Source organism: Perognathus longimembris, chromosome 1 (assembly GCF_023159225.1).
Source record: "Perognathus longimembris pacificus isolate PPM17 chromosome 1, ASM2315922v1, whole genome shotgun sequence".
In the NCBI taxonomy this organism is placed as follows: domain Eukaryota; kingdom Metazoa; phylum Chordata; class Mammalia; order Rodentia; family Heteromyidae; genus Perognathus; species Perognathus longimembris.
The window spans coordinates 120,578,908-120,592,909 of record NC_063161.1 but is presented as its reverse complement, the minus strand read 5'-3'; the positions used below and the strand labels follow the sequence as shown (position 1 = coordinate 120,592,909).

The 14,002-nt window shown below is 36.8% G+C and overlaps 1 protein-coding gene across 1 annotated transcript in view; it reads right to left on the bottom strand.

Moving 5' to 3' along the window:
* The window catches only part of Focad (focadhesin), a 267,544-nt gene that overhangs the window by 162,523 nt on the left and 91,019 nt on the right, over positions 1-14,002 (bottom strand). Inside the window, exon 11 of the mRNA XM_048358113.1 lies at positions 3,694-3,951. Within this exon, the coding sequence (XP_048214070.1) occupies positions 3,694-3,951 (258 nt within the window). The remainder of the gene's footprint in view (positions 1-3,693; positions 3,952-14,002) is intronic.

The window sequence follows — 14,002 nt, the reverse complement described above, 5'->3', positions numbered from 1 at the left end:
TTTTCCCCCTACCAAGTGGAAGCAAGAATATGAAGATGACATAGAATATATCTAGATATGTGTCCAGGATACTAAGTCTTAGAAAATACAGGAAAAGGGATTAAAGGAAGTCATAATGATATTGAAACAAATTATGTATATTTTTCACACAAGCTCCATGACTACTCAATTAATAAGTGATTCCTTCATGTTCAAGATTCTATACTGATTGCATTTTTGTCATACCTTTTTAATGTTTTAACCCTAACAAGATATAATGTCTCAACATTTCATAAACATTGCTTTTCAAAACAAAGAGGAAAAACAAGACTTTTTATTTAGTAAAACTTTAATTATGTTGCATTATCATCTAATTATGATGTCAGGCAGGTATATCTATACACATAGAATAACTTTTGACCATTGTTTAGCGAACATCTCAAGTAAGCATGCTTTTGACATTCTGTAGTCCTACACATTCTTTTCCTTTTGAGCTTTTGAAAAAAGCCTTGGACCTAACAGTTGGAAGCACACAAACTTCCCTCTCCTGAAGGCGGTACTCAGCCTGTCTTCATCAAGCTCTACCCTATCCTTTCTTGTGTTCAGTGACACATCAAAATAAATGGATTTTACTAGTAAGCTAATATGTATCACAGTAATATGGGATGAATTGAAAAATCAAACATTCCTTCGATGAAAATTTCAAATCTGTAGGTTCACCAGAAGTAACTTGCCCAGTATTACTACCACAAAATGGCAGAAAACTGATGCAGGAAAGCTTCCCTGGGATAAACTGTTGCTTTCATTTGCACATTAGGAAAACAAAAAACCATTTAGATGTCATTAAAAATATTTATTATACACGCATCTTCATGGAGAATATAAAGAAGCAATAAATACACTGCCACAGGATGAGGTAGATGCAAGTTGACATATTTTGGTGTGTGTTTTCCATTGTGTAACTACTTCAAGCTGGCAAGCTCATCCCAATTTTCTCAAGCCATAATCAATGCTATTGGCTACCAGGGAATAGTAAGTAGTGTAGCACTTCTTAATGCTAAAAATCTTTATTAAAAGTACTGTACATTCTGGCTTATTTTCGCTGGTGCAAAGAACACACTAAGCAGAATAACTTCAGGGGGTAGCAATTCATAGAACACAATCACAATGGAACAGAGTGCAAAGTGTCCAAAGGCTCTTTGTGCAAGTTCTTTTATAGAATATAGTTTCTTCTTTTCTCACAGCAGTAACTTACAGACCATTAAATTTCACACATTTCCTATTCATTTTCCATGTTTAAAAAAATGGTGTGTGACCCCAAGTAGAACTATCACAGGATTCTGCCCTGAAAGTCAACTTTTACTATTTGAGAATATATGACTTTGAAAAGACGAGACAGTCACAGGCCATGAACCTAGCCACATAAGTGATTTCAAATGACTCAAATATGTGTTTACTTTTACAAATGGGCAAAATAAGCCCTGAAAACATAAAATAAAACTGACAAAGATTGCAATTATTCCCATTAAACAAAACAAAACCTTTAGCTAGAGTTAACCAAAATGCAAAAGGGAAATAAAAGAACTCAAACTTGTAAAATCAAGTACAAAAAAAGGAGAAAATAAAATAAACATGGCTACTGCCACTTCTAAACATAAGAAAGGTAAGCAAATACCAAGTATATAAAAGAAGCATAGAGCTTCACAAAAATTATATTGTTAAATTTATCCATGAGAGTAGGGTTTAAGGAAGGAATTAATTTGTGGTTACCTAAAGTTAAATTTATAAGCTTTTTACTGCCTGATACTTAGTATAATTTAAGAAAGATGGTCTAATAGAAGTTTAAAATAAAATGGTGTTACTAAAGTCTTGGGAAGAGAGGTAGGGGTAAGCTATAGTAGAGGCTATATTACTGTTAGATCGGAGCAAGTTCTTATATGCTACTGCACAGCAGGATAATTATAGATAATAATGTATATGAGATATACAACTAGAAGAAATAATTTGAAGATTTGACCATAAGGAAGTGATAAATATTTGAGGAAACAGACATTTCACCTGCTTTTAACATTTTACAATGTATGCATATATCAAAATATCCATTTACATGTGTAATCCTTATGTTTCACGGGCCAATTAAAAATAACTTTAAAAATGTATAAACTTTTGTTCCTTGGTACATTACATTTTATAAATTGATTAAAAATTATATATGCATAGAACTTAAGTGACTTCATTGAAAATGACTGAAAAAATCCCTCTCAATTTACCTAAAAATTAGTAATATCTGGTTAATGCTCAGTTTAGATATTTCTCTGAAGGAATCATACTAAACTCTTTCTACATGAATCCAGTGGCACAGATATTTTAGAACTCTGGCACTTTAATTTTACCCCACTGTCATTCCAATCAGGATGATAAATTATAAGGCTTTATTATCCTATCATAATGGTTGCGCCAATGTGGACACATGACCCAAGCAAAGCCAATCTGAGTGGCTCTACCCTTCTGTTACTTTTTGATTGGGAAGATTAGCTTATAAGGCTTTGGATTTGCAGCTAATTCACAGAGGAAAAAACTGCCTTAGACACACTAATGGGAATTCACTGTATTATTTCAAAGGATCCTTCTTTAGGTAAGCTCCAACCAGTATCCCTTCATTAGTTAGCCTATAGAGATTACCCTATTAGGCATCAACACAGAAGAAAAACATTGGTAGAAGTGGGGTCATTATATAAAGTTGAAAGAAGAAAGAAAATTGAAATGACTCATATTATATGTATAGTACACATTAAATGAAGACCCACCTAAAAAACCAGGAGGTATGGTGAAAATGTAAACTTTTGGAGTGTTATCAGCAGTTGGTTATTTGACAAAAAGGAATGCTCATGACAAGTTGGAGGTAAACAAGAATTCCAACAAATCACTTTTCTTATTATTAAAAGATTAAACTCAGAGCCTCATATCTGCTCAGCAAGTACTCTACCACTATTTTTTTTCCTCTAGGAACACATGATTTTCCATTTATCATTCTTTAAGAGAAGCATAAACACTGGCACTGATAAACAAGATAATAAAACTGGTATGCTCTTTTGGTTAGGCAATCCTCTTTACACAAATATATATTCAATAAGAGGAGGGGGGATCCACAGACTACGATATCAAACATATAGCATGAAAGCCAAAGACATGTCTTAGTGTTGGGACTACTATCTTATTATACTGAAGTTCTAAATAGACAGTAAGAATGATTATATCCCTCTCAGGCAGATCAGAGTTATACATAACAAAGGCCCAAGGTTCATTAAATAACAAAAACAAAAGAGGATATAAAATTTCAAGAAGTTAAAATACATTAGTGACTATATCCATACGCAGCTTTATCCTGAATTGATTAACTTGGATCTACCTTGAACAGGGTATAAGAGTTAGCAAAAGCATGACAAATTAGTAAAAACCCCCAAAATGGAAGAATCAAAACAGCACTATATGCATGCTTCCTTGCAAAGCAGACAAAGAAATATTTCCGTTGTTGTGCACATCAACTCAGAATAAGAAAAATCAACAAATAGAGAAGATGTCAGTAAAATAATACAGAAAAGAAAAAGAATTAAACCATAACTTAAAACCTAGATGTATTAGAATGAGTTATAATTTCAACAATTATTCTTTCTTCCCATTCTCCCTTAGTGTCCCATTATTCTCTTTTGTTACCTGAGAAGAATCTGTTTGGGCTAGTTGTGTGGTGAGTTTTAGTATTTGGTGAAGATTCTGTCCTTGATCTTCAACCAGGAGGTGAGCCAGCAGAAGGAAAACATGCACAGGGACAGCCGTAGTGATGGGGAGCAGAGACTCCACAGAAGCCAGCCAATCCCTTGCTGCAGACACTTCTCTCATTACTTCAAGAATCCTCCAGGCAGTGTATATTGAGTTATATACGCTGGTAATAGGAAAGGCAAGCCTGTAGGAAAGCTGAAAATAAACACACAAAAAGGCATGAATAAGGACGGTGGATATATTTGTCAGAAATATATTTGACATTTTCTTACTTTCTTTTTAATATTTCATTGTAAGAAATCATTCCTTCCAACAAAATGAATACAAACTTTGAATTCCTGCCAAACAGTGCTCTCTGCCCACATATGAGGAAATAGGATCACACATAAAGAAAACGAACTGTCAGATGGAGCTCTAGAACAGTTTATCATCAAGCTTTCCTCATATTTACCAATCATTCCCAATTAAGACTGAAAAATATGCATCCAGAGGCAGCAGAATTTGAGGAAAGATACTCTCACTTAAAAAATAAAATTCAGGGCTGGGAATATGGCCTAGTGGCAAGAGCGCTTGCCTCCTACACATGGAGCTTTCGGTTCGATTCCCCAGCACCACATATATGGAAAACGGCCAGCAGGGGCGCTGTGGCTCAGGTGGCAGAGTGCTAGCCTTGAGCGGGAAGAAGCCAGGGACAGTGCTCAGGCCCTGGGTCCCAGGCCCAGGACTGGCAAAAAATAAATAAATAAATAAAAATAAAATTCAACAAAGAGATAATTCACTGAGGAGATTTAAAAGGCACTCTATTTGCCCAGCTGCAGCTTAGAAGAGGGAACCCAGGGCAGATGGCAGACTTGGAGAGAGGACAATTCACACTTAGAACAGACAGTATGTTGATAGGTACAGCATTTGGTTCAGCTGGAGCCTGGGAATTCAATAGTAACTGCAAATAACTTCTGCAATAAAATGTAGCCTGAACATGCTAATTTGAAATACCAGGGAAGATGCTATGTTTTTGTGAATCAGAGAAATGGCTCCTCACAGAAGTGAAGTAGTGCAGTCAAGGACATAGACCATTCTCTGGCCTGTGTGACACTATGTACAGACATGGCTCAAGAGAAGCCACAGGCACTAAAAGAAGCAGCAGACAGAGTGGATGAACCAGTTTACATTCCCACCAACAATGAAGTAGGGTTCCCTTTTGGCAACATCCCCTCCAACAACTGTTATTGTTAGTTTTCTTGATATATGACATTCTTACTGGGGTGAGATGGAATCTCAATGTTGTTTTGATTTGCATTTCTTTTATGGCCAGTGATGTAGAGCACTTTTTCATATGTCTCTTGGCCATTCTCATTTCCTCATCAGAGAAGTCTCTTTGTAAATCTTTAGCCCACTTGATGAGGGGGCTATTGGTTCTTTGCGGTTTTGTTTTGGAGGAAGGTAATTTTTTTAGTTCTGCATATATTTTAGAGATGAGGCCTTTGTCCATTGAATGGCCGGTAAAGATCTTCTCCCAGTCTGTGGGCTTTCTGTTTATCTTGCGAGCTACGTCCTTTGCCCTGCAGAAGCTGTGCAGTTTGATGCAGTCCCATTTGTCCAACCTTTCTTTGATTTGTAGCCTTTCTGGGTCTTTGTTAAGGAAGTTCCGTCCTGCGCCAAGGAGCCCAAGTGTTTCTCCTACTCCTTCCTTTAGTGATTTCAGGTTGTCTGTTTTGATTTCAAGGTCTTTAATCCATTTGGAATTGATTTTAGTGCAGGGTGATATATAAGGATCTAGTTTTAGTTTGCTGCATGTGTTGAGCCAGTTTTTCCAGCACAATTTGTTAAAGAGGCTATCTTTCTTCTATAGTATTGTTTTAGCTCCTTTATCAAAGATTAAGTAGGCGTAGTTCTGTGGGTTCATTCCCGGGTCTTCAATTCTGTTCCATTGGTCTTATAGAGATTCCTCAGAAGGCTAAATGTAGAACTCCCCAATTACCCAGCAACCCCACTTTTGGGTATCTATCCAAAAAACCACAAACAAAATCACGGTATATCCACCAGCACAACAATGTTCATTGCAGCGCAATTTGTCATAGCGAGAATCTGGAACCAACCCAGATGCCCCTCTGTAGATGAATGGATCAGGAAAATGTGGTACATATACACAATGGAATTTTATGCCTCTATCAGAAAGAATGACACTGCCCCAGTGGACTTGGAAGTCCACTGTGGAAGGACTTGGAAAAAATTATACTAAGTGAAGTGAGCCAGACCCAAAGAAACATGGACTCTATGGTCTCTCTTATTGGGAATAATTAGCACAGGTTTAGGCAAGTCACAGCAGAGGATCACAAGAGCCCAATAGCTATACCCTTATGATCACATAAGATGATGCTAAGTGAAATGAACTCCATTTTATGGAAATGATTGTTATATCACAGTTGTAACTACTTTCAACATCCCATGTGTATCTGTAGCTTCTACTATTGATGATGTTCTTGTATCACCTTCATGTGATTGTATCTACACTATCTCTGTAATCTTATCTGAGTATATTGGAAACCGTGTATACTGGTGTTAGAACTAGGAAATTGAAAGGGAATACCAAAATTGAGAGACACAGGATAAAAAAAGAGCAACAACTACAAAAGCAATACTTGCAAAACTGTTTGGTGTAAGTGAACCGAACACCTCAGGGGGGGAAAGGGTAAGGGTGAGGGGGGAGGGGGGTATGAGGGACAAGGTAACAAACAGTACAAGAAATGTATCCAATGCCTAACATATGAAACTGTAACCTCTCTGTACATCAGTTTTATAATAAAAACTTAAAAAAAAAAGAAGCGTCAGACACTCATACCTGCTAATGAAGTAACTCAAATCATTTGATGAGGGGCTGGGAATATGGTCTAGTGGCAAGAGTGCTTGCCTCCTATACATGAAGCCCTGGGTTCGATTCCCCAACACCACATACATAGAAAACGGCCAGAAGTGGCGCTGTGGCTCAAGTGGTAGAGTGCTAGCCTTGAGCAAAGAGAAGCCAGGGACAGTGCTCAGGCCCTGCGTCCTAGGCCCATGACTGGCAAAAATAAATAAATAAATAAAAAATTATTTGATGAGACAAACTAGAAATGTCTAGATTATGTCTGTCTCATTGTTGGAGGATGAATCATTTGGCTAAAATAACAATTGAAAAATGGGAAATAAGCTAATTTTCACTTTTTAAATGTTTACGAAAAGATGTATTAAGGGGCTGGGGATATGGCCTAGTGGCAAGAGTGCTTGCCTTGTATATATGAGGCCCTGGGTTCGATTCCCCAGCATCACATATACAGAAAACGGCCAGAAGAGGCACTGTCGCTCAAGTGTCAGAGAGCTAGCCTTGAGCAAAAAGAAGCCAGGGACAGTGCTCAGGCCCTGAGTTCAAGGCCCAGGACTGGCCAAAAAAAGAAAAAAAAGATGTATTAAGATGTAATTCATCTATCATAAAACATACTTTTTTAGAGCTTTCAATTCTGCTGATTTGAGTATTTGACAGTGTTTTTTAATCAACATCAATACCAAATATTATAGCATTTATATCACTCCTAACCCCATGCCCTTGATAGTCACTCTTCATTTTCCCTGAACCACTCTATTAGACTCCTAATAGAATTTATATTTCTTGTAGCTATTTTTTATAATAGTAACCACATAATTTGTGAGTTTAGGTGACTGGATTCTTTCATTTAGCATGTTCCCAAGCTTTAATCAAGTCATGGTTAATATCAGTACCAATTCTTTTTTATTGCCAAATATTATTGTTCTGTATGGATATACCATATTCTGTTTCTCTATTCACCAACTGATAGATATTTAGGGTTGTTTCCATTTCTTTTTGGCTACCATGAAAAGTTGCTATGTATATTCCCATAGAGATTTTTGTGAGGACATAAGTGCTTAGTTCTCTTGGGTATAAGCATGAGTGAATATAAAAATGAACTGAAAATATAATGCCACTTGAAAATACAAGATTCAGAAGTATGTGTGGAATGACACCATTTTTTTTAAAGAGTGTATTGAGAAAAGGATTAGGTATTTATACAGCTTACAAATTCCAAGAAAAGTACATAAACAAATACAGGAGAACGATTTAGTCTCTAACAATTATCTTCCATTTATGAGGATGAGAATTCAGAACATGACCAAGTGAATGAAGAGCAGATAGAAGGCTTTGCGTCATACATCATTTTATACTTTCTGAACTATGTGAGGTTATTGATACTTTTATTATAAATAAAATTATTATAAATTTTAAAATTTAAGCTGGGTACCAATGGCTCATGATTGTAATCCCAGATAGTCAAAACAACTACAAAAGCAATACTTGCAAAACTGTTTGGTCTAAGTGAACTGAACACCTCATGGGGGAAAGGGAAAGGGGGAGGAGGTAGGGGGGGATGAGAGACGAGGTAACAAACAGTACAAGTAATGTATCCAATGCCTAACGTATGAAACTGTAACCTCTCTGTACATCAGTTTGATAATAAAAATTTGAAAAAAAAATAGAAAAAGGTTAAAAAAAAAAAAAGAGGCTGAGACCTGAGGATCATGGTTTAAAGCCAGCCTGGGCAGGAAAATCTGTGAGACGTGAGACTCTATCTCTAATTAACCATCAGAAAACTGGAAGTGGTGCTGTGGCTAGTAGAGCACTAGCCTTGAGTGCAAAAGCACCCAGGCCCTGCATTCAAACCCTACAAACAACAACTAAAAAAATTTAAAGCAGTTAATGTAATCCTAGCACTCAGAGGTGGAGGCAGAAGGATCAGAACTTTGAGGACAGCCGAGACAACATAATGAGTTCAAGGCCAGCCTGAGCTACAAAGTCAATGCTTGCCTTACAAAACCAGTCTGATTAGCTTAGTAATAAGCAATTTGCTTAGCATGTTCAAAGCACGTAGTTCCATCCCCAGCACCACAAAAACTTAAGTAATACCAAGTTTATATATTTCCCTAAAAATGCCTTTCTTCTCAAAAAAGATGAAATTTATTGATGACTAGGGACAAGTTCTTTAGACTAATGACAAGCAACACTGGACCTGAGATTTATAAAACCATGATTTCAGCATTGATAAATACCAAACAATGACTAACTTACTACCAATGGTGCTGAGGTATATATGAGACAATATCTAATAAAGCACTTAGACAGTACCAGTATTGGAGAATTGAGGGAAATACTATCTCCATAATCTTTGGGGAAAAAATAAGACCAGTGATTATGAGAATAGAAGGTAACTGGAAATGTCCATGAGTAATAAGCCAAGTACAGAGCAGTAACATTACAGAAACATGAAAGAGTAAGCAATAAAAGACAAAAGCAATCCCACTTCATTTGAGAATTATGACCAATATTAGGTTCTGGTTTTTGTTTTTTTGTTTGTTTATTTGCCTAAAGTTTTAGGAACACCAGAAAGTCACAATGTTAAATAAGATGTCATAGAATAATTTCCTGGTCCTATTACTGACAGCTGCCCCTAGCATGGTCCCAGGGCAAAGGGGCTTGTACCAGTGACTGAATCCTGGCCCTAACATGAGAAAGGACTCATTCTCCTGCCTCTGTTTCTCAAGTGCTGTGATTAAAGGTATACACTAGCATGCCCTGGTTTAAGTTTTAAACTGTATACTTAATATATATGTTTTTTTAAAATTGATTGTTTTCTTGATATTAATTCATCAAAATAATGCTACTAACTTACTGTGAAATTTGGCACCTTGATAATAATAAGCTGAGGATGGGGAAAGCAGGGCAGGAAGGAGGGAAGGAAAGGATGGAAGGGGGAAGAGGGGAGGAAGGGAGGGAGGAAAGGAGGGAGAAAAGGAGGAAGGGAGGGAGGGAAAGAAAAGAAGAGGAAAAAGAGACCACCTATTTTTTTTATTTTTATTTTTTGCCAGTTCTGGGGCTTGAACACAGGGCCGGAGCACTGTCTCTGTCTTCTTTTTAAGGGTAGCACTCTACCTCTTGATCCACAGTGCCACTTCTGGCTTTTTCTATATATGTGGTACTGAGGAATTGAACCCAGGGATTCAGGTATATGAAGCAAGTTCTCAACCACTAGGCCACATTCCCAGCCCAAAGACCACCATTTTATGACTGTAAAAAACACCAGTTTATTTACATAACTCCTGGTATATGCACATGTTCACTAAATTTAACTTTAGCCTTTACCTCTAAGTGGGACAATAAGGACTCATTTCCAATTTTCTGAGTTTTAAGAAGACAAATAATCAAGATATTTTGTTTCCTAAAACCTATTTAGTACTACTTTATTACTAGGGACTACAAAGTACCATATTCAATGTAGATACACACACACACACACACACACACACACACACACACATACACGAATGAATGAATGAATGAATGAATGAGCACACGGTAGATATGGCTTAAGTCAAATCAACTCATAATCTTTCTGTTGACTAGAACAATTTGACAGAAGTGAAATCTGCCCCTCTGTGCAGTGCAGAAATCTAATTTTAAGTCTGCTTTCCCACTTCATCTCAGCCATCAACTCTCAGTTAAATGGACTGGGCCAGTTAGTGTATTACTCTTTTTTGTCTGGCTTCCTGATAATGCCTTGTCAAATTTCTGCTTTGCCCTTGGTGCAGTGCTATACCTTGACAATAGAGGGCACAGGAGAGATACAACAAAGCATGGCACAGCAGAAAGAGTTCTATTCAGTTTCCTGGCACTTCTTCGGTTTCTGTTATCAAGGTTGCCAGAAGCATGCAGGAAGACCCCAAAACGTAACTTTCTGTGAACCAATTCTGGCCTGCAGTACCCCCAACAAACTGCATCATCCAGAAAACTGTAGCTACATTCATCCCAACACGTTCTGAATCTCAGCTTTAAATGGTGAAACTGGTCATTTCCTTCTTTGGGCATCTCCCTCAGTCATAGAAGTATCATCTGGCCCCCTGCACTTACTATTGTAATACTCCTTAGAAACTCTTCTCACCTTTCTCTTGATAGTCATTAACTATATTAAGTTTTCATTGTTCTTCTTTCCTGTCAGGACTATACTACATACTACTGTAATTTTTAGTCCCAATATTCTCTTTAGAGCTAAAGGAACATGATTTTTCAAGAACTTTATAAATTTATAACTAGTGTTTAATTTATTTTTACCTAAAAAGAAAACAATAGTTTTAAGCATCTTATTTAATAGCCAAATACAAAAGTATCTTATTTTCCATAGGCGAGGAGGAAAAAGGCATAGTAAGAATATATTTATCTTTGATTTTAAAGAGATGGAATGTCAAGTTTGATCTTACATCCTTTGTAATTTAGAAAGTGGAATTAGTTACTATAGTTTTTTTTTTTTCAATTTCCTGGTTATCAGAAAAGGATAGGCAAGTACTGTACAGAACTGCTTTGCACAAGTCAGTGAGCCTTATTTTCAACTAGTCTAGGTCTAAATCAAATGCTGTAAATCAAGCTCACCAATCCAGAAAGTAATAATAAAAAAGAACAAAATCTAATGGGACTGCATCAAACTGCAGAGCTTCTGCACGGCAAAGGACATAGCTCGCAAGATAAACAGAAAGCCCACAGACTGGGAGAAGATCTTTACTGGACATTCAACAGACAAAGGCCTCATATCTAAAACATATGCAGAACTAAAAAATTACCTTCTTCCAAAACAAAACCGCAAAGAACCAATAGCCCCCTCATCAAGTGGGCTAAAGACTTACAAAGAAACTTTTCTGATGAGGAAATCAGAATGGCCAAGAGACATATGAAAAAATGCTCTACATCACTGGCCATAAAGGAAATGCAAATCAAAACAACATTGAGATTCCATCTCACCCCAGCAAGAATGTCATATATCAAGAAAACTAATAATAACAACTGTTGGAGGGGATGTGGCCAAAAGGGAACCCTACTTCATTGTTGGTGGGAATGTAAACTGGTTCAGCCACTCTGGCAAGCAGTATGGAGATTCCTCAGAAGGCTAAATATAGAACTCCCCTATGACCCAGCAGCCCCACTTTTGGGTATCTATCCAAAAGCCCACAAACAAAATCACAGTAATGCCACCAGCACAACAATGTTCATCGCAGCACAATTTGTCATAGCGAGAATCTGGAACCAACACAGATGCCCCTCCATAGACAAATGGATCAGGAAAATGTGGTACATATACACAATGGAATTTTATGCCTCTATCAGAAAGAATGACATTGCCCCATTTGTAAGGAAATGGAAGGACTTGGAAAAAATTATACTAAGTGAAGTGAGCCAGACCCAAAGAAACATGGACTCTATGGCCTCCCTTATTGGGAATAATTAGTACAGGTTTAGGCAAGCCATAGCAGAGCATCACAAGGCCCAATAGCTATACCCTTATGAACACATAAGATGATGCTAAGTTAAATGAACTCCATGTTATGGAAACAATTGTTATATCACAGTTGTAACTACTTTCAACGTCCTATGTGTATGTGTAGTTTCTATTATTGATGATGTTCTTGTATCACCTTCCTGTGGTTGTACCTACACTATCTCTGTAATCTTATCTGAGTATATTGGAAACCGTGTTTACTGGTATTGGAAGTAGGAAATTCAAAGGGAATACCAAATTTGAGAGACACAGGGTAAAAAACGAGAAACAACTACAAAATCAATACTTGCAAAACTGTTTGGTGTAAATGAACTGAACACCTGGGGGGGGGGAATGGGGGGGAGGTAGGGGGACATGAGGGACAAGGTAACAAACAGCACAAGAAATGTATCCAATGCCTAACATATGAAACTGTAACCTCTCTGTACATCAGTTTGATAATAAAAATTTGAAAAAAAAAAAAGAATTCCCTTAATGAATTATAGTAGGAACTGTAACAGGTACTTAGAAGCTGATATTCCCATATAGCAATGAATCCTTCTTGGACCCGTGAATTAATGAAAAACAAGAGAAAAACTTGAAAGAAAAAAAAAAAGAACAAAATCTGTGGCTTTTATACAGAAGTCTTTCTTTAAGATGGTAAAATAGCCCATTCTTATTGGAAACACACATTACTGGCTGATCAAAACCTTACTGAGAATGTCTACCATGCAATAGACTGAGGACTGTGGACATAAAGATAAATAAGCTAGGATGTATCTATTTCCTTAAGTATGTGGAAGAAAGAATACTCAGTTTGGATACTCCTTAAAATATTTTCAACTAAGGTTTGCCTCTCCTCCATCAGCTGAAAAAGATAAGGCAGAAGCACTGAGGACAGAAAAATACAGCAAGTTCAACAACTGTTACAATTTAAATGTCAACAATTTAAATTGCTGCAATTTCCTAAGGGCCTCAGGGAAAATAAGAAAAAAAAGAGCCAAGATTTTTTTCCCCTTAGTGAGCTCATAATAGAGTTGGAAGTACAAACATGTAACCCCTCTAAATTAACGCACAGCATTTTTCCACATTAGTTAAATGCAAAAAAAATGCTAGAACACAAAAAGACAGCAATGAATTCTGACTCAGAGAGGCTGAGAACATTTGGCTGAGTCTTGAAAAGTAGGCAGTTCGTATGGAGGACATGAAAGAGCAACTATTACAAAAGCAAAGATTCAGGAAGAGATTTGGATAGTGTGGGGCAAGTTAAATTGATAGTTGTGTTTGGAATATAAAGCCCTAAGCAGGTGCAGAGGGGGAAAAAGCCAACAGGAAAAAAAAAAGCTTAATTTTTTAATGAGTGATCATGTATCTCCTCAAAGCCTCAATAAAGCAGCACAGTATCACTTGGAAGATGCTTACAGCCCTAATAGTATTCCCTTCCAGTTGCTTAGTAATTCCAGTTATTAGTGTTGATGAATAAAATTCACACACAATCTGAATAAATAGTAAGCGGAGTCCTTAAGTATTAGGGTGATCCTCAGTAATAACACTTGTGATTTAAAGGAACTCTTAATGTATACCTGCCCGGGCCCCACTCCCATTCAGGAGCATTTGCCCATCATTCTATATGTGCAAGCCAAGAGGTAAGGTTTAAAAAATAAATTTATTGAAACCTCTGGACACATTTTGTTCACCTCAATTAGGACTGATAGAATTTCTTTCTCCAAATGTAAATCAATTATTTATTTCAAAATTAAAGCTTTAATCAAACAATTTGGACTTATAAAGTACCCAACCTGCCAATAATATGCTAAAATGTTGAAAAAAGAAATAATGACTAAATTCTTGCTGCTAAAACATTTAACACTACAAGATAAAGGTCTCTCTCTTTTTCC